This window comes from Amphiprion ocellaris, chromosome 8 (genome assembly GCF_022539595.1).
Source record: "Amphiprion ocellaris isolate individual 3 ecotype Okinawa chromosome 8, ASM2253959v1, whole genome shotgun sequence".
Classification (NCBI taxonomy): Eukaryota; Metazoa; Chordata; class Actinopteri; family Pomacentridae; genus Amphiprion; species Amphiprion ocellaris.
The window spans coordinates 1,715,969-1,736,743 of NC_072773.1; the positions used below are offsets into that span (position 1 = coordinate 1,715,969).

A 20,775-nucleotide genomic window follows, 5' to 3' on the forward strand; every position below is an offset into this window, starting at 1 on the left:
AAGCTTTTGGTCGTTTTAGACAAGTTTTCAGTTACTTTGGGCAGATTTTGAGTAAACTTGCACGTTTTGGGTCATTTTGACAATATTTTCTTTATTTGTAGTTCCTGGTTGTTCCACCAGATGGAGTGTCTTCCTGTTTAATCCTGTAGAGACCAGAGGAGGCATCACTCAGACTACAGTTCATGTTAAAGCAGAGAGCATTTTGGGAGTTTAGCAGCAACGGGCACCATGACAAAGACTTCTGACGAGGTTAATGACCTCCAACCAGAACTTTCCTGACTAAGACGGTGATTTTAAGCCCTTTGACACGTAACTGAGTGGCTTTTGCAATTCATTTCACATAGAGTGATTTACCCAATTCATGTTGTCAATTAATTGATTATTGATTGATGACTCTGCCTGTTCCTGGTCAGGTTGTTTCAGGTGTTTGGACCTCAGTGTGTAAAATCTTATTGTAGTCGGTCTTTTTAAGGTGTCTCTGACATTTTTATCTTTCAGGTCCTGAGTTTAACTTTTAGTTTCTGGGAGCTGAGGTTTTAAAATTACCCCCAAAATACTCACCTGAGACTCAGGTGAACCAGGTCACACGGGTCTAAAGCTGTAGCTCACCTGTACATCAGGTGTTATAGTGACCAAACAGTCGTTTAGCTCAGCGCTCCCCAACCACCAGGCCGCACAGAAAGAATAAAATGTTCCGTTTTTTATGTTATTTCCGGTGGAGTCAGCAGGGTGTTTTATTTTGAAAAATGACTGTATTGTCTTCCTGTTATAACTCTGTCAATGAACGATCGGCATTGGTTTGTCCTTCTGTTAGCAACATTACTCTAAAATGGACTAATGGATTTGGATGAAATTTTCAGGGAAGGTCAGAAATGATACAAGGACCAAGTGATTAGATTTTGGCAGTGATGCGGCTTATAGTCTGGATTCACGGAATAGTTAAAGATTTCTGTATCACTGTGAGATAGCAGCACGACGTCACTGTTAGTAGTTTAAATCTCTCTGTACTCGGGTCATTTTAATGTTTTATAACTGGGTCATTTTTGTCTTTAAGGTCCTGAGTGTATTCATTTTGATGTATTATGGGAGCTGAGGTTAAAATGTCAGGATTCCACACTTGTTCTTCCTGGTTCACCTGTGAGTCAGGTGTTCCAGTGACCAAACGCCCTGTAACCGTTAGTTTAAATCTCACATCAGTCGGTCATTTTAATGTTTTCAACTGGGTCATTTTTGTCTTTAAGGTCCTGAGTACAGCAGGTCCTCAATTTACAACGTCCTCGACCTATGGCGTTTCGTGGTTACGTCCCATGAATTTATTAAGAAAGTCTTGTTCCATCGTTCCGACATACGGCGTTTGCGACGTTAAAACTAATTTCGCGCAGGAACTAGTTGGCGAGTGGAGTGGACGAATACGTCGTCACCAGTGTTGTCAACTCCTCAGTAAAGAAAGTAGCTATTGGCTGTCCTAAAAGTCGCTAGAAGTCAATAAATGATGCCATCGCCTAATTTGCATAATTTCCCGTTTGCATGTAGTTGTAATCAACGTTGTAGGAATGACAGAAAGTGAGTATAAAACACCCAAAATATGTTTCTGAACTAGAGGCTAAATGCAGGGATTTATTTTAGTATGATAGTGAAGAAACATTTTCATTTCCATCCTGCTCTGTAAGCAGGACGGGATCTGCAGAGACTTTGATTCATCTGCCGTCTGGACACGGAGTGATGTGGGTCTCCTCTAATCACACAGTGGGATGCTGCAGGTCACTAGACTGGCCACCTGTGCTTTGTGACGGGAAGGAGCTCATAGCGCCACCTGCTGCTCGTTGAGGACAGTAACTGCAGAACGATCTGAGCTTTCATGTCAGAGTCTCCAAAACACCAGAAAAAGTCGCTAGATTTGTCGCTAGTCGCTTTTGACAAAACAAGTCGCCAGATTTAGCGAGAAAGTCGCCAAGTTGGCAACACTGGTCATCACGTGGCGCAATACGAGGAAGACGGCTTTGTTTACATTCTTCAGTGTACGCCACATATGTCACAGGATGTGAGTTCTGACTTGAAAATCGAGTTCCATTGCGCCGTAGGAACAGAATTCTGTCGAGGAAGTCGAGGACCCCGTGTATATTAAATTTGGCGTACAGGGGGGTTTCGACTTACTCTGGAATTCTGTTCCTACGGCACGACGTAACTCGATTTTCACCGTAAGTTGGAACTCACATATGTACATAAGTACATCTGTCACTCACCTACGCGAACACGGAAGTAACTGCCATCAGCGTGACTTATGCTTGGGAGCCATAGAGAAGGACAAAAAGTTTACAAAAAAAACAACACAAAAGAAAGAAAGTGAATGCAACACAATCCAATTTGGCGTACAACCGGCGAATGTCAAAAAAGCCGTCTGTCTCGTGTTGCACCGCGTGATGACATATTCGTCCGCTCCGCTCGCCAACTAGTTCCCACACAAAATTAGTTTTAACATCGCAACGCCGTACGTCAGAACGATGGAACAAGACTTTCTTAATAAATTTATGGGAGATGGAGATGTAACCACGAAACGCCATAGGTCGAGGATGTCGTAAACCGAGGACCTGCTGTATTATGGGAGCTGAGTTTAAAATGTCAGAATTCCCCCCTAACAGTACACACCTTTACCACACTTGTGCTTCCTGGTTCACCTGTGCGTCAGGTGTTCCAGTGATCAAACGTCCTGTAACCATTAGTTTAAATCTCACCATAGTCGGGTACGTATCCGTTGCCCTTCTTGAGGACCAGGTGGATCCGGTGGCCTCCCCTCCTGATCTGCTCCACGGCCTGACTGTGGGTCATTCCTGCCGTACTGTCTCCGTTTATCTCCACCAGCTGGTCGGACACCTGGACAGGCAGGCAGGTAGACAGATAGCAGCGCCGTTAGCATCGGCAGCTTTAATCCGGTCTAAACCTCCGTCTGAAGGATTTTAAAAAGTGCACTGAAATAATCCACAGCTGATCCTTAATGGAGTCCAACAAGATCCTGAACTCGGCCTGAAAATTCACCATAAAAACTAATTCTGATCCAGAAAAAATACTTTAAAAAACACCGGAATATTGTAACGTTCAAAATCAGTAAAAACGTTGAACATTTGTAGAATAAATTTAATTTTTGTTCACTTAAATACAATAGAAAAAAACACATTTTTCCCCGAAATTTTCATTGTTAAAGAGAAAATTGTTACTTGTAAAAATGCAGACTTTGATGAAGATGTGAGGTTCAGTTTTTCTACAGTCAAAATGTAAATATTTTTTCTGTTGTTTTATCAGATTATTTGTAATTCAACGTTTTGTTTTACCATTCTTCAGCCTTTAAGTACAAAATACAACAGAAAACAACTATTTTTTTCTACATTTTCTTTATAAAAGAGTGAATTAATATCTGTGCAAATGCAGATTTTGATGAGGACGTTCAGTTCAACTCTTCTACAGTCAACTTGTAAATTAATATTTTTTTCTGTTATTTTAATAAATTATTTGTAATTTAATAAAACAGCAAATATCTGAAAATTAATTTTACTGTCAGCTGGTGTAAATACAGTAAAAAATGGTTTTACAGCCAAATGTTGTAAAATACTGAATTATTATTTATAAATATACAGACTTTAATGTGGATGTTATTTACAGATATGATCTGTTTTGTTACGGTTAACATGTGAATTAACTGTATTATCACCTTTACTTCAAATTAGTGCCCATTTCTCATTTTCAGCCTCCAATATTCATCAATTATTCAGTCATTTTTTTGATAATTTGGAGTGATTTTGGACAATTTTTGAGTCAGTTTGGACGATCCTTATCTTGTTTTTGACAACTTTTTAGTAATATTGGATGATTTTCAGTCTGTTTAGACAGGTTTCAAGTCATTTAGCAGGTTAGATGATTTTTAAAATTTCAAAACAGATTTTTTTAAGGTGTAAAGAAGTATGAATTACTCAAAATTCAACTAAAATCTGTTAGAACTTTTTTATTTTTTGGCCTTCAACAGAAAATTTACGAAGCATCGTTCCCTGAGTTCTGTCTGAAGTGTAGTTTGTCTTGTAGCGCCCCCTTCAGGACAAACAGCTCCTCTGAGGACAGTGTTTGTACTGAGGCTGTAGTGAGCGCTGCAGCCTCTGGAGGAGCTGCTGAGTGTTTTTATTCTGTAACGGAGAGTGAAGCAGCTGCGATGTTGAATGTTTGATGCTCAGAGCCTCAGAGCTGCTGAATATTTCAGACGCTTTAATGTCAGAAAAAAAAACGGAGGCGCTTTAAAGTCTCTGAAGTGACCGAGGACGAGTTCACGGCGTACGTCTGATCCAGAAAACACAAACCTCCAGGTCTGAACTATGTTTAATAAAACACCAACCTCCAGGTCTGAACTACGTCTGATCCAGAAAACACCGACCTCCAGGTCTGAATGCTGTCTTTCTGTTTCTCAGCCAGCAGGGGGCGACTCCTCTGGTTAAATAGATTTTAAAAAATAAACCGATTTCTCACTTGATTTGTTCCCTCAGTGAACATTTTTCTGAGAAGTTTTTGGTCTCAGTCTCTAGTTTCAAGTCTCCTTCAGTGCAGCATTAATGTTGATTTAGTAAATTATGGTTCCAACATGTGGCCCGCGGGCCAAAAGCAGTCATCCAGAGGGTCCAATCTGGCCCTCAAAGTGTAAAAATTCCAGAGAAGACATTAACTGCAGATTGTAAATTAGTAAATCTATCAATTTAAAAGTAATTTCTAGAACATGACAAGCTGTTTTGATGATAAAATGCTAGATTGTTCTTTTGTCATTGTGTCTCATTTTTGTAATATTTTGTCTTGTTTTTGTTGATTTTTGTCTTTTTTGTCTGTTTTTGTCATTTGTCTCATGTTTTTGTTGTTTTGTTTCCTTTTTGTCTCGCTTGTGTTTTTTGTCCTATTTTTGTCATGTTGCGTTTTGCTTTATTTGTTGTTTTGTGTCTCATTTTTGTCATTTTGTTTCTCGCTTTTGTCATTTTTGGTCTCATTTGTGTAATTTTTTGTCTTGTTTTTGTCGTTTCTCCATTTTTTTGTCCCTTTGTAACTTTTTTGTTTCATTTTTTGTCACTTTTTTGTTTTGTCAAATTTTTTGCCATTTTGTTACTTGTTTATATAATATTTTGTCTTGTTTTTGTTGTTTTTTGTCTCACTGTTGTTTGTCTCACATTCTAGTCGTTTTGTGTCTCATTTTTGTCATTTTGTTTCTCACTTTTGTCGTTTTGTTTCTCACTTTTGTCGTTTTGTGTCTCATTTTTGCAATATTTAGTCTTGTTTTTGTTGTTTTTTGTAAGTAAAATGCTGTATCATTCAGTAACAAACTATATTATTGTTCAGATTTACATTTAGAAGAATCACCAGTACATGCAGAATCATCCTCAATCAGATGAATCTGATCAGTATCAGCAGTGTGTATTTCTCGTTGTGAGTGTGTACTTGTACTCAGTTTGTGTACCTGTATCTTGTTGCTGCGCTGAGCTGGACCCCCATCCATCAGACCCAGTACATACAGACCCATGTTGTACTCGCTGCCCCCCCTCAGGGAGAAACCGAATCCGGTCGGACCGCGTTCAAGATCCACGCTATAGAACCTGGACTCATCCTGAAATACACAAAATACTGCATAAATGAAGTACTAGTACACAGATCAAGCAGCTAGTCGATAGTACTGGTACTGCAGTAACTGTTACTGGTACTGAGGTATAATTAGTACAAAGATGTAGTAAATGCAGTACTGACCTTTGACCTTCTGGATCCTTTGATTATTCTGCCGTCGATGTCGAGATCAGCTCCTTCTGAGAGAGAGGAGGAGTCTGAGGAGGAGGAGGAGCAGGACGAGGAAGAGGAGGAGGAGGAAGAGGAGGAGGAAGAGGATGAAGAGGAAGAAGAGGAGGAGGTGGAGGAGGAGGAGGAGGAAGAGGAGGAGGAGGAAGAGGAGGAGGAAGAGGATGAAGAGGAAGAGGAGGAGGAGATGAAGAGGAGGAGGTGGAGGAGGAGGAGGAGGAGGAAGAGGATGAAGAGGAGGAGGAAGAGGATGAAGAGGAAGAGGAGGAGGAAGAAGAGAAGGAGGAGAGGAAGAGGAGGAGGAGGAAGAGGAGGAAGAAGAGGAGGAAGAGGAAGAGGAGGAGGAGAAGAGGAGAGGAGGAGGAAGAGGAGGATGAGGAGGAAGAGGAGTAGGAAGAGGGGGAGCAAGAGGAGGAGGAGGAAGATGAGGAGGAGGAAGAGGAGGAGGAGAGGAGAGGAAGAGGAAGAGGAGGAGGAAGAGTAGGAGGAAGAGGAGGAGGAGGAGGAGGAGGAAGACGAGGATGAAGAGGAGGAGGAGAAGGAAGAGGAGGAGGAGGAGATGAAGAGGAGGAGGTGGAGGAGGAGGAAGAGGAGGAAGAAGAGGAGGAAGAGGAGAGGATGAGGAGGAAGAAGAGGAGGAGAAGAGGAGGAAGAGGAGGAGGAAGAGGATGAAGAGGAGGAGGTGGAGGAGGAGGAGGAGGAAGAGGATGAAGAGGAGGAGGAGATGAAGAGGAGGACGAAGAGGAGGAGAAGAGGAGGAGATGAAGAGGAGGAGGAAGAAGAGGAGAAGGAGGGGAAGGAGGAGATGAAGAGGAGGAGGAGAAGCGGAGGAAGAAGAGGAGGAAGAGGAAGAGGAGGAGGAGAAGAGGAGAGGAGGAGGAAGAGGAGGATGAGGAGGAAGAGGAGTAGGAAGAGGGGGAGCAAGAGGAGGAGGAGGAAGATGAGGAGGAGGAAGAGGAGGAAGAAGAGGAGGAAGAGGAGGAGATGAAGAGGAGGAGGAGGAGAAGAGGAGGAGAAGAGGAGGAGGAGGAGATGAAGATGAAGAGGAGGAGGAGGAAGAGGAGGAGGAAGAGAAGAGGAGGAGGAGGAGGAGGAAGAGGAGGAGATGAAGAAGAGGAGAGGAAGAAGAGGAGGAGAAGAGGAGGAGGAGGAGGAGATGAAGAGGAGAAGGAAGAGATACAACAATTTAAATCAGAGTCTTTCTGTGTGTGTTGTCTCTGCTGGAGTCTCAGTCTGGCATCAGTCTATAAATATGAGTATTAGTGTGTATACTAGTATGTAAATATGTCCATACGGTGTCTTGGCGTGTTTCCTGTACATGTATATAAATATATGTAAATATGTCCATACGGTGTCTTGGCGTGATGCTCAGCCTCAGCGTGTTCCCTGCCCTCCTCAGGATCTGGGCCAGGTCTCGGTGCTGCAGACCTCCTACAGGTCGTCCCTCCACGGCCTCCAGCTGGTCTCCAGGCTGGATCTGTCCACTGCGAGCCGCCGGGCTGCCGCGACGCACCGTCACGAAGCGATGGGACATCAGGGACGGGGCTGCAGGGAGAGGAGGTCACATGGTCAGCACACCTGTAGCCAGGTAGGCCTGGTTTCCTCACAGGAAACAGGTCAGCACAGCGCCCTCTGCTGATCGCATGTGACATTACAGAGCTGACAGCAGAACAGGATAAAGACAAACATCTGGGGGACGTGAATCAAATACCTCTGATGGACAGCAGTGTCCTGAGGCAGAAATGGCTCCAATGTAAACAAAGTTATATAAAAGGACAAAATGAGGCATCAAACAAGCAAAAAGACCAAAAAACACACACAAATTACCACAAAAAGACACAAAACAACCACAGAGACACAAAATGATACAAAAAGACCACAGAGACACAAAATGACCATAAAATGACACAAAATGACCACAAAATGATACAAAATGACCACAAAGAGATGAAACGACAAAAATAAGACATAAACAACCCAGAACGCACACAAAATGACAAAAATAAGACCAAAAAAAGACAAAAAATGGCGAAAAAAAGACAAAATGACAGAAGCAAGACATAAAACAACGCAAAGTAGACGTAAAATGCCAAAAATGAATCAAAACCACAAAAAAGACGTGAAACAACAATACAAGACACAAAATGACAAAATCGAGACACAAAACCACAAAAACAAGTAGCAAAATAACAAATACAAGACACAAAATGACAAAAATGAAACCCAAAATGACGAACACAAGACACAAAACAACAAAAATGAGACAAAAAATGACAAAAACAACACACAAAACCACAAAAACGAGACACAAAATGACAAATACAATACACAATCACAACACACAAAACCACAAAAACAACACACAAAACTACAAAAGCAACACACAAAATGACAAAACAAGACATAAAATGACAAAAATGAGACACAAAACCACAAAAAAATCAATCAAAATGGGAAACAAGATACAAAAGAGAGACTAAGAGGAAAACCAAAGCTACTGGATGAATAAAATAGATGCAGCATGGCTCAGAAATAGAGAACAGAGGAGGAGGTTGTTGGAGATCCATCCAGCATGGAGAAACATCTACAGATGATGAGCAGAGTAGAGAGGAAACATCTGGAAACATGGAGACAGAAAAACAGGATGAGGAGAGATCATAGGAACTTCAGGAGAAACCAACTGAAGGTTCTGGAAGATGTTTCTTCAAACGTCTTCCAGAACCTCCAGTTGGTTTCTCCAGAAGCTCCTACCATCTCCAGGACCTGGACGACTGAGAACCTCCACAGACGGATGAGGAGACGCCAGAACCTGCTGCTTGGAGTTCAGGAGGTTAAGATGAGAACGAATGCCAAGTAGATTCCAACATCCAGTTTTCAGTCTTACATTTTGTGGGAGTTTGTTCTTACGACACCGACACACATTTAATCATGTTTCCTCCACTTCATCCTCTGGAGACAAACCAGAACTCAACTTTAACCACGACTCTGAGGTCAGATTTAATGATTTACCTGCTTTTTGTCCTCAGTGTAATTATGTAAACAGATAGAAATCCAGTCTAAAGTGAGCAGCAGACAGAATGTCCTCACAAAGACAGACATACACCTGCACACACATGTGATCCAGACCGGTGTGGAAACCTCAGCCAGGGAGGAGGAGGAGGAGGAGGAGGAGAAATTCCCAGAAAGATTTTCTGGCTCAGAGAAGCTAATCGCTGAAAGGCAGAGAACAAAGCAACTGGAAACAAGACGACTGGAAAACAAGTTTGAGCTCCGACGGACTGTAGAGGTCACATGACCAGCAGACGGACTCAAACCGACCCTGGAACCATGAACGGATCACGACCTCCGACTGTTCAGAGCCTCATGAAGTCAAACAGCAGCAGGACTGATAAAACATGAAGGACGGAGGTCACGTCGACACAGCGACAAGTCAGAAATACAGTTAAACGCTGACTGATGTTAGCTCTCTTTTTATGAGACGTAAGACCTTCACAGAGAAAATAAGACAAGACGAGAAATGACAACAAGGGACACAAAAGGCTGCAGAGAGCCAAAAATTACCGCAAAGAGATGCAAAACCACCATAAAAAGACAAAAAACAATCATAAAATCAGACATAAGTACAAAAAGAGACAAAAAATTACCACAAAGAGACAGAAAACATCCAGAAAGAGACACAAACGGCCACAAACAGTCAAAAATTACAACGGAGACAAAAAAGAACAAATTGAGCCGAAAATAACCACCACAGAAAACCTTCTAATAGATCAGAAATTGCAAAAAATAGACATAAAATGATCACAAGCAAACTAAAATGACTACAGAGACATGCAAAATGCCAGAAAAAGATGAAAAATAACCACTAAGAGACACAAAAGATAAAAGACAAAAAAAAAACAACTACAAAGACAGTAAATAGGCCTCCAAGAGACAATTATTACCACAGTGACATAAAATGACATACAAAGATAATATGTGCGTCTCGAGACAATTTGACTGTAACTGGTGCTATATAAATAAAATTGAATTGAATTGAATTGAAATGTGACCATAAAGACACAAAAATGCCAAAAAAGAGACTCAAGAAGCCCACAAATAGATCAGAAATTGCAAAATGTAGACATAAAACAATCACAAAAAATGAACATTACTACAAAGATGTGCAAAAGTTCACATAAAGATGAAAAATAACCTGTAAGATACCTACAAAAATACCTACAAGAGACACAAATGGCTACAAAGATACAAAAATTGAAACAAACAGATGCAAAACCACTATAACAACACAAAAAATAACCGTAAAATGAGACATAAGGACAAAAAGAGCCAAAAAATGACCATAAAGAGACAAAAAGCAACCAAAAAGACACACAAAACAATCATAAAGAGACAAAAAAGGCTGCACAGTGAAAGATGACAACATAGAGATGCAAAACCACTATGAACAGACAATAAAACAACCTTAAAATGAAACATAAGAAGAAAAAGAGCCAAAAATCACCAAACAGAGACACAAAAGGACTAAAATAGGGAAATAATTACCACAGAGGTGCAAAAGGCCACAAAAAGCCTACTAAAAGATCAGAACAGGCAGCAGAAATATACATAAGATGATCTCAAACTAAACTCACTACAAAAATGTATAAAACGCCACAAAAAGATGCAAGATAACCAGAGACACAAAAGGCCACAGAGAGATGCTAAAGGCCACGAAATCACAAAAAAAGACCAGAAAGATACACAAAATGACTGCAAAGAGCCAAATAATTACCAGAAAGAGGTACAAAAGACAATAGAAATATTCAAAATTACCATAAAGACAAAAAATGCCCACAAAAACATCTGAAATTGCAAAATGAAGATATAAAACAATCACAAACTAACATTACTACAAAGATCTGCAAAAGTCTACAAAAAGATGAAAAATAACCTGTACGATACCTAGAAGAGACACAAAAGGCTACAAAGAGCCAAAAAGTTACCACAAAGAGATGCAAAACCGCTATAAACAGACAAAAAAACAACAACCATAAAATGAGACATAAGGACAAAAAGAGCCAAAAACACTACCACAAAGAGACAAAAAGCAACCAAAAAGACACACAAAACAATCATAAAGACACGCAAAAGGCCACAAACAGTGAAAATTACTACAAAGAGATGCAAAACCACTATAAACAGACAAAAAAAACAACCATGAAATGAGACATAAGGACAAAAAGAGCCAAAAATACGACCACAAAGAGACAAAAAGCAACCAAAAAGACACAAAACAATCATAAAGACACGCAAAAGGCCACAAACAGTGAAAATTACAACAAAGAGATGCAAAACCACTATAAACAGACAGAAAACTAAGAAAAATCAGCAATTGCAAAGAAATAGACATAAAATATTCACAAAGAAACTAATTTACTACAAAGAGGTGCAAAAGGTCACAAAATAATGAAAAATAATGAAAGAGAGACACAACACGGCTACAACCAGACAACAAAAAACACATTGAGATGAAAAAATAGCACAAATGTGTATTTGTAGCTGAACTGCAGCTGGACTTCAGTATTAGTTGAGATTAATTAAAATAAAATAAACAAATAGTAATAATAAATTGAACTTTGGAAACAGGCGTCCCACAGGGCTCCATACTGGGTCCTCAGCTGCTCTTTTTATATAAATATTATATTTTCAGATGATAAAAACGAAGCTGAACTTTCTTAGAAACCGAACAAAACACTGTGACCCTGTGGAGAGTCTGGACAAACAAACTCAGCAGGACCTAAAGGTAAACAGGATCCTCAGACTGAGGCAGGAACAACACATAGACCTTTAAAGTCACTTTAAAGAAACTCTAGGAGGCCCACGATAAGAAAGTTCCGAGGTGGACGAGTTCGGCCGGCGGAGGAGGAAACATGAAGCTGCACAGAGATAAAAACACTTGAGAGGAGGAGAGGAAGCAGCTGGAGGAGGAGGAGGATGATGTTATCCAGACCGACAGTAGAGACGAAGACCCACCCAAACCTGTCAGATCATCCGTGGGACTGTTCATAGCTTCGATCAGCGTCATACTGCCTCACAGGGCTGGAAAACCACATTTAATCTGGACAGAAACACCAGGAAACAACAGCTATGTGGAGACATACGCTAGCTGGAGCTAATTCACCTGATTCTTGGAGTTAAAACGGGAATTTTGATGCTTCAACACCTCAGTGCCAGAATGTGTTAAATCATGAATAAAGCAGCAGACGAAGTGAACCAGAGAGACGCTAAAAGCTAACTCTGTGGGTCTCTGCAGCCTCTGAAATTCACATGAACCACCTTCAAATCACCAACCCTTTTAACGACAACATGAGAGTGCTGTTAGAATGTTCCAGAACATAAAAATGAGGTTAAATGACCACAAAGAGACCCGAAAATGCCATGAAAAGATGAGAAATGGTGACAACGACACATAAAACAACCACAAACAGACAGAAGAACCACACTGGGATGCAAAATGATCATAAAAACGCAAAAAGTCGCAACACAGACAGAACAACCTCAAAGAGAGACAAAATGACCACTAAGGCTTGCAAAAATGACCAAAAAGCATAATAAACAACAGCAAAAAGACACAAAATGACCACAAAGTCTTACAAAAATGACCAAAAAGCATAATAAACAACAGCAAAAACACACAAAATGAGCACAAAGTCTTGCAAAATGACCAAAAAGCATAATAAACAACAGCAAAAAGACACAAAATAACCACAAAAAGACATAAAATGACCAAAAACAAAATAGACTGCACAAAGCCTTGCAAAATGGCAAAAAAACCCTAAACAACTGCAAAAACACTAAATGACCACAAAGAAACACAAATAACCAAAACATAATAAACAACCACATTAAGACACAAAACAACCACAAAACTTGCATAAATTACCATAAAAACATAATAAACAACTGCACAGAGACACAAAACGTTCACTGACAACAGATGCCTTCAATAGAGAGTTTCTTAACTCATGAATAAAGCAGCAGATGAAGTGAACCATAATTACACCAGAGGCCGCTAAAAGCTAACTAGCCGAGTCTTGTGAACTACCTTCATATCACAAATGTAATTTGATTTTTACTGCATCTTTTTGACACCAACACAAGAGTGCTGTATTAATAATCTTAGAGGTCATAATCAGTGTCAAAAAGAAGGTGTAATGAACATAAAAGGACCCCAAAAGTCCCCAAATAGTTGATAAATGATGATAATGAGATGTAAAACAACCACAACAGACACAAAAACAACCATAGTGGGACAGAAAAACCACATTTGGATGTAAAATGATCATAAAAACACAGAAAATTACCAGAAAGACACAAATAACCACCATGGAGACACAAATATATGTGTGCAGTATGACCAAAGCCAGATTAAACAAAAAAAAAAACACACTAAAAAGCCCACAAAAAGACACAAACCAACCACAAATAGATGCTGAATGTTCACAGCCAACAGCTGACCTCAGTACCAGAGATGTTAAATCATAAATAAAGCAGCAGATGAAGTGAACCATAATGCGGTTGACATTACACCAGAGAGATGCTAAAAGCTAATTAGCTGAGCCTCGTGGATCTCTGAAGCCTCTGAAGTTCACATGAACTACCTTCAGATCAAAGATAATAAATTAACCGAGTGGTTAAACACTCGTACGTTCATTCTAGACTGCATCTTTTAGACAAAAGAAACAAGAGTAGAGTATAAATGGTTTCATAATGTATGTTACGGAACACTAAGATCAAGTTTTATAATCACAAAGAGATGAAAACAGACAAAAATAACCACAAAGAAACAAGAAGTGCCCACTTAGATGCAAAATGACCATAGAAACACAAAAAATTAGAACAAAGAAACAAAAAACAACCACAAAGACAACAAAACCAATGAACGGCCACAAAGAGACACAAAACAACCAAAAAGAGATGCAAAAATATCAAAAAAGAGACACAAAGAGACAGAAAACCACAAAAAGATGCAAAGCCAATAAACAAAGAGAAAGAAACGCCACAGAGCCAAAAAAATACCATTAAGAAACAAAAAGCAAGTGCAACTAAGCAAAAATTGGACAAAAATATAACAGTAAAAAGACAGAAAACAACCACAAAGAGACACAAAACCACCAAAAAGAAACAAAAGACAATCACAAAGACAACACAACAGAACCAATGAACAACTACTAAGACACAAAACAAGCAAAAAGTAATGCAAAATGTCAACAAAGAGACACAAAGAGACAAAATTACTGAAAAGAGACACAAAACAACCACAAAAACAGCAACAGAACCAATAAACGGCCACAAAGAGACACAAAAGATGCCAATAGAACACAAAAAGTTACCACAGAGACACAAAGCCACTATGAAAAGACCTAGTAATAAATGAATGTCTGTGACTGTAAATAAATGCAGCTGTGAGATTCCAGGACTCTGCTGTGTTTCTGCTCAAACAGCCCAGTTCAGCACGTCTGCTGTGTAATTTCATTTGCGTGTCCTTGATCTCGTGTCTTTCTGGTCGTTTCCGCAGCAGCTCGTTCTGTGGGATGTCGGTCTGGGTTCGTTTTCAGCTGCTCCCTCTATGAATCATGTATAAGAACATTTTGCTGAAACAGTTCTTCCAACCACAAGTTCTCTGACTCCAGAAAACCGATGAAATATTAACCTGTTGAGGTAAAACTCAGGCCAACAGCCCCTCAAGCTAAAACCGCCTTCATCCTTCTGCCTGCGAGACCATCAGCATCCTAATCTAAACTACTAGAGTATGTTCATCAAGATATTTTAACAGTACAGCGTCTCGAAACAACCCCCACAGTAGAAATCATGTATTGTACAAGTATTTTCATCTTGTTTAGACTCATTTTTGGTTAGCTTCTAGGTCCAGTTAGCCACCAGTAAGCTCCTACATCCAGTTAGCTACAAGTTAGCTTCTAGGTCCAGTTAGCCACCAGTAAGCTCCTACATCCAGTTAGCTACAAGTTAGCTTCTAGGTCCAGTTAGCCACCAGTAAGCTCCTACATCCAGTTAGCTACAAGTTAGCTTCTAGGTCCAGTTAGCCACCAGTAAGCTCCTACATCCAGTTAGCTACAAGTTACCTACTAGGTCCAGTTAGCCACCAGTAAGCTCCTACATCCAGTCAGCTACAAGTTAGCTTCTAGGTCCAGTTAGCCACCAATAAGCTCCTACATCCAGTCAGCTACAAGTTAGCTTCTAGGTCCAGTTAGCCACCAGTAAGCTCCTACATCCACTCAGCTACAAGTTAGCTACTAGGTCCAGTTAGCCACCAGTAAGCTCCTACATCCAGTCAGCTACAAGTTAGCTTCTAGGTCCAGTTAGCCACCAGTAAGCTCCTACATCCAGTCAGCTACAAGTTACCTACTAGGTCCAGTTAGCCACCAGTAAGCTCCTACATCCACTCAGCTACAAGTTAGCTACTAGGTCCAGTTAGCCACCAGTAAGCTCCTACATCCAGTCAGCTACAAGTTAGCTTCTAGGTCCAGTTAGCCACCAGTAAGCTCCTACATCCAGTCAGCTACAAGTTAGCTCTAGGTCCAGTTAGCCACCAGTAAGCTTCTGTGTCCAATTAGCTACAAGTTAACACTTTATGTTCACTTAGCCATCAATAAGCTTCTATGTCCAGTTAGCTACAAGTTAGTTTCTAGGTCCAGTAAGCTTCACTCCATCAAAGGAAAATAAAAGGTGTTAATACCAGTAAAGGCTACCGTTAAAAACTAGCTAGCTGCGCTAATATAGTGTTTTTTACATTGTACATGCTTTTGTTTGTGTTGTTTTTTAACAGGGACTGAAGCGTGTTCATCGTGAACATCTCATCATCCAGCAGAAGGACACGACCTCCACCAGATATCGGTAAGAAGTAAATGTCGTTAGATTTTAGACCCAGGCCTCTCCAAACTGTCAAAACACCTTTCATGAACCAGACCTTTCTAATCATTAAACCAGAATATGGCCACAGGTACCTGCTGTAACTACATAAACTATCATTAACACTGAGTTTACAGAATCCTACATTTACTGATAAAAAGTTTGTCAGCAGCACCAGCAGCAGATCTAAGCTGATTATTAGTGTTTATTTGGGGTGTTACAGGCTTAAGTGTGTTCTTTGTAATTTCACAACACAGTAATCTTGGACTCACCTGTGCTCCAGTTTGTCAAACACACTCTGCTCAGCCAGTCTGCTGAATTATGGATTACAGCTACTATTAATAGAAAGTTTAACATTTCCCATGCAGCCTGCTAAAACCGCTCAGCTAATCACTCAACACGTTCACACAACACCCTCAGGAAAACTCAAACACAACATAGAGTGAGATTAAACTAGTTTTTCGCTATCTTCTGATGGAACAAACTTACATTTAGAAACTGTCTCTGTCTCCAGATGTTTCAGAGAAATGTTATTTTCATCTCAGAGATCCAGAGAAGAGTTAGCTTAGCTTAGCTTAGCATAAAGACTAGAAGCAGAGGTTAACTCCAACCGCTCAAAGTCACTCTGCTTTACATGTTGGATCGGCAGCTTCCAAATCCAGCTAGCTTGGAGTTAGCCTAAGAGTTAGCTTTTCGATTCAGGTGTCTTTGAGTTAGCTTCTTTTTCATGTTAGCTTAGGAGTTACTGCTTTAGATTGAACTAACTGAGGCAAAGCTCTGGGTCTCAGTAGCTACAAGTTAGCTTCTAGGTCCAGTTAGCTACAAGTTAGCTTCTAGGTCCAGTTATCCACCAGTAAGCTTCTAGGTCCAGTTAGCTACAAATTAGTCTCTAGGTGAAATGATTGACAAGTTAACACTTTAGGTCCAGTCAATCACCAATAAGCTACTAGGTCCAGTTAGCTACAAGTTAGCTTCTATGTCTAGTTAGCTACAAGTTTACACTTTACATCCAGTAAGTGTCTTCATCAAATTAGCTAAAAGTTAGCTTAACACTTTAGGTCCAGTCAATCACCAATAAGCTACCAAGTCCAGTTAGCTTCTAGGTCCAGTTAGCTACAAGTTAGCTTTTAGGTCCAGTTATCTACAAGATAGCTTTTAGGTCTGGTTAGCCACCAATAAGCTTCTAGGTCCAGTTAGCTACAAGTTAGCTTCTAGGTCCAGTTAGCTACCAGTTAGCTTCTAGGTTCAGTTGGATACCAGATCAGGTAGCTGGTCAGCTAACAACGGGAAGTTGTTCATCTTTTTAATGAACCAAGGCTAGCAGTTTATCCTTTACTTCATGCTAAGCTAACCTGAATTAGTCTTTGGTATGCAGAGATGAACCTGCTATCCGACCTGAACCAATAGAAAACTTATATTTAGGTTCCAGTTCAGTGTTTTCTGGAGCTTTGTTTGTTCCAGGACCACGTAGAATTAAAGACACTATAAATTTGAATTATTGACGCAGTTTCCCTGAACCATACAAGCTTTTATAGCTGAAGAACTGAATATAACGAGTGATCATCTTCATTATTTAAAGATCATTTCAAGATTTCAGAAATTATTGGTGCGTAATCTGAAGCAGCCCATAAAAATTAGAATGATTAATTAAAAATGACACTGGCATATTACGTGTCCTTGCAGTATTTATGTATTAGACAGGACAAGGTGCAGACAGTAGAAATGGTGTCAGGGCTCTGAGGGTTAACCCACCATGAGCCACAGCTGGAAACAGACGGCACATCTGGACACAAACAGAGCGACAGTCACAGCTCCATCAGTCAGCTCTGGTGAGTTTAACAGGCTTAATGTTACGTAACACACACAGTTTTTTATATAATCACAAAACGCCAACAGTGAGAACAGAATGAATGTTTTTATGTGTAATTCTACATGTTAGAAACTTTCTCCAGGTGTGTATTTTTACTTGCATTACTCAGGTTTTAGGAACAAATGAGTCCTCAGAAGGAAAATATTTTTATTTTAGGATGTTTCTGCTGTTTAGTGCTGTAAAAACAGGATACTTAAAAGTGTTTATACTAGTTATCAGAGATAACAAATGTAGACTTAAAGGAGTTCCAATGAAAAAAAAACATTTTACAATCTATCAGCTGCTGTTTTAAATACTTACACAAACTCTCCTGATTTGTTTTCATTCTTCACTTGGTTTCTCTTTTCAACAGAGCTCCATTTTATATAGAAACTATTCAAAAATGCCACTAATTTGTTGCTTAATTTAAATATTTAGTTTTAGCTTAACTCAAATATTGTTCAGTTAGCTTCAGGTCCACTAATTAGAATTAAACATATAGCTCCTGAGTTCAGTGTTAGCTACATGGTCATGTTATCTAAGAGTTAGCCTAGTGGTCATGCTACCATTAAAGGTAGCTTCATTTTGTCATTGGAGACAAATTCTGAGGTCAGCTACAAGCTAGCTTCTACGTCCACTTAGCTACCAGTTAGCTTCTAGGTCCAGTTAACGACAAGTTAGCTTTAAGGTCCACTTAGCTACCAGTTAGCTTACAGGTCCAGTTAGCTACAAATTTGCTTCAAGGTCCAGTTAGCCACAAGTTAGCCTCTAGGTCCTCTTAGCTACCAGTTAGCTTCTAGGTCCAATTAGCTACAAGTTAGCTTGTAGGTCCAGCTAGCCACCAGTTAGCTTCTAGGTCCAGTTAGCTACTTGATGCGTGTTATCTAACACATTAAATAACTAAAACGAGCAGTTACACATCCAGATACCTCCTGGTGGAACTATAATCGGCATACATCATTAATTTGAATAAAAGTGTAATTTATTTGTGTGTAAACTGTTTTTGTGTTGCTTCCAACTGCTGTTAAGTTCCTGTTTAATTGGTTTAGTTTGTGTCTCAGTAAACTCAATTCATATTTTGGTGGAATAATCCTGTAATCCTGAGCAGTCATGTGTTTCTGTATCAGAGCAGGTGTGTTGACCTGCATGTAACCATACACACACACACACGCACGCACACACACACACACACACACACACACACACACGCACACGTACACACGCTGTGGATAGCTTCAATGAGGTGAAAATATTTCAGACATTCCTGGGAGCTGATAAAGAGCGAGCAGGGAAGGAGGGATGAATAAACAGGTCTACGGGGTTTTATTGGACCGATCACAGACCGACACGATCAATACTGAAGCGGATCAGCTGTTTGAACGTTTGACCAGCTCTTATTGGCAGATATCTGGTGAACAGTTTGATGTTTCCTGTAGCGGAACACATCCAGTCCAGTCAGGATTATTTAGAATAGATATGTGAGTTAGTTTAATGAAAACAGAAAGTCTTAATGCAGCAGACGGAGGTAGTGGTCTGGAAGGTGTCGACTCTTTGTAGTTACTCTGTGTCTCTTTGTAGTTACTCCATCTGTTTGCATCCTTTTGTAGTTAATTTGCATTTTATTGTCTTTTTGCATCACTTTGACATTTTGTTTCTCTTTGCTGTGTATTTTGTCTGTTTGTGATTATTTTGTGTCTCTGTAGTTATTTCATGTCTCTTTGTAATGATTTTGTCTCTGTAGTTATTTTGTGTGTTTTTGTAGTTATTTTATGTCTCTTTGTTGTTATGTTGTATCTTTCTAGTTATTTTTTTCATCATTTTGTCTTTGTTGTAATTTTGTGTATTCCTTTGTTATTTTTTTATCTTTTTATGTCTTTGTAGTGTGTATCTTTGCATCTCTTTCTGTCTTCTTGTAGTTTTGTGTCTCTTTGTAGTTATTTTATGTATTTGTAGTTATTTTGTGTCTCCGTGTTGTTTTTTTAATCATTTTATGTCTCTGTAGTAATTTTGTATATTTCTTTGTAGTTATTTTGTATCTTTTTATCTTTGTAATTATTGTGTGTATCTTTGCATCTCTTTCTGACTCTTTGTAGTTATTTTGTGTCTTTTTGTAGTTGCTTTATGACTCTTTGTAGTAATTTTGTGTATTTCTTTGCATCTCTTTCTGTCTCCTTTTTTTGTCTCTTTGCATCTTTTTGTAGTTGTGCTGAGTGTTTTTCTAGACTTTTTTGCATCTCTTTGTCGTTATTTTGTGTAATTTTGTGTGTCATAGTTGTTTTGTGTGTTTTTTAGATGAAGTACTGAAACCATAACATCTCATTTATCCTCATCAGCTCCATTAGATTATTATTCTACAGTCACTCGTCCATCTCGGCATATTTAGCAGAAGAGACCAGAGTTCCTGTCAGGTTTACAGTATCCGTACACTACATGACTCCCTCCAGCTTATTGTTATTTACTCTGAATCTGATCTAAACAACTTTAACACAGAAAAAAACGTCAGGTGAACCTCTGAGCCAAACTAAGATCCAAACAGAAGTGACTTACGTTTAGAGTCTTTGACCGTTTTCAGAGCTGACTGCAGCCGCTCCAACATGATGACACCGTCCAGTCAGAACCAGGACCAGAACCAGAACCAGGACCAGGACCAGGACCAGGACCAGAACCAGAACCAGGACCAGCAACAAGCACAACCAGTCTGTCCTCCTGTCTATCTCTCACCTGTCTATCTGTCTCTCCGTCCTCCTGTCTCTCTGTCCTCCTGTCTGTCTCTCTGTCCTCCTGTCTGTCTCTCTGTCCTCCTGTCTCTCTGTCCTCCTGTCTGTCTCTCTGTCCTCCTGTCTGTCTCTCTGTCCTCCTGTCTCTCTGTCCTCCTGTCTGTCTCTCTGTCCTCCTGTCTCTCTGTCCTCCTGTCTGTCTCTCTGTCTGTCTGAGGCAGGCTGTTCCTCTGTCAGCGGGCGATCGACACTGACCGTGCTCTGAGCTGCAGAGAGAGAGTCGGTGTTGGGGGGCGTGTCCTCAGAAACTCCCCCACCGAGGGGGGAGGAGGCCAACAGTGGAGAGGACTGTAGTGTTTCAGAGGGGGAGGGGGGGAGGCGGTGGTGCGTTCGAGTGCTGCTCGTTCACCTGAAGATTCCAGCTGAGTGCAGCTGAACAAACAGAAGCTCAGGTGCTGCTGGAGGTGAAACGTCTCCACTGAAGTGTAGGACGAG

The 20,775-nt window shown here is 40.1% G+C and overlaps 1 protein-coding gene across 7 annotated transcripts in view; it reads right to left on the reverse strand.

The window, feature by feature from the left end:
* magixa (MAGI family member, X-linked a) overlaps positions 1-20,775 on the reverse strand; it is a 69,146-nt gene that overhangs the window by 13,427 nt on the left and 34,944 nt on the right. For all 7 annotated transcript variants that reach the window (XM_055012746.1, XM_055012741.1, XM_055012745.1 and 4 more), the window contains exons 17-20: positions 7,156-7,350; positions 5,761-5,834; positions 5,477-5,623; positions 2,733-2,871 (exon numbers count right to left, since the gene is read on the reverse strand). In XM_055012746.1, the coding sequence (XP_054868721.1) occupies positions 2,733-2,871; positions 5,477-5,623; positions 5,761-5,834; positions 7,156-7,350 (555 nt within the window). The remainder of the gene's footprint in view (positions 1-2,732; positions 2,872-5,476; positions 5,624-5,760; positions 5,835-7,155; positions 7,351-20,775) is intronic.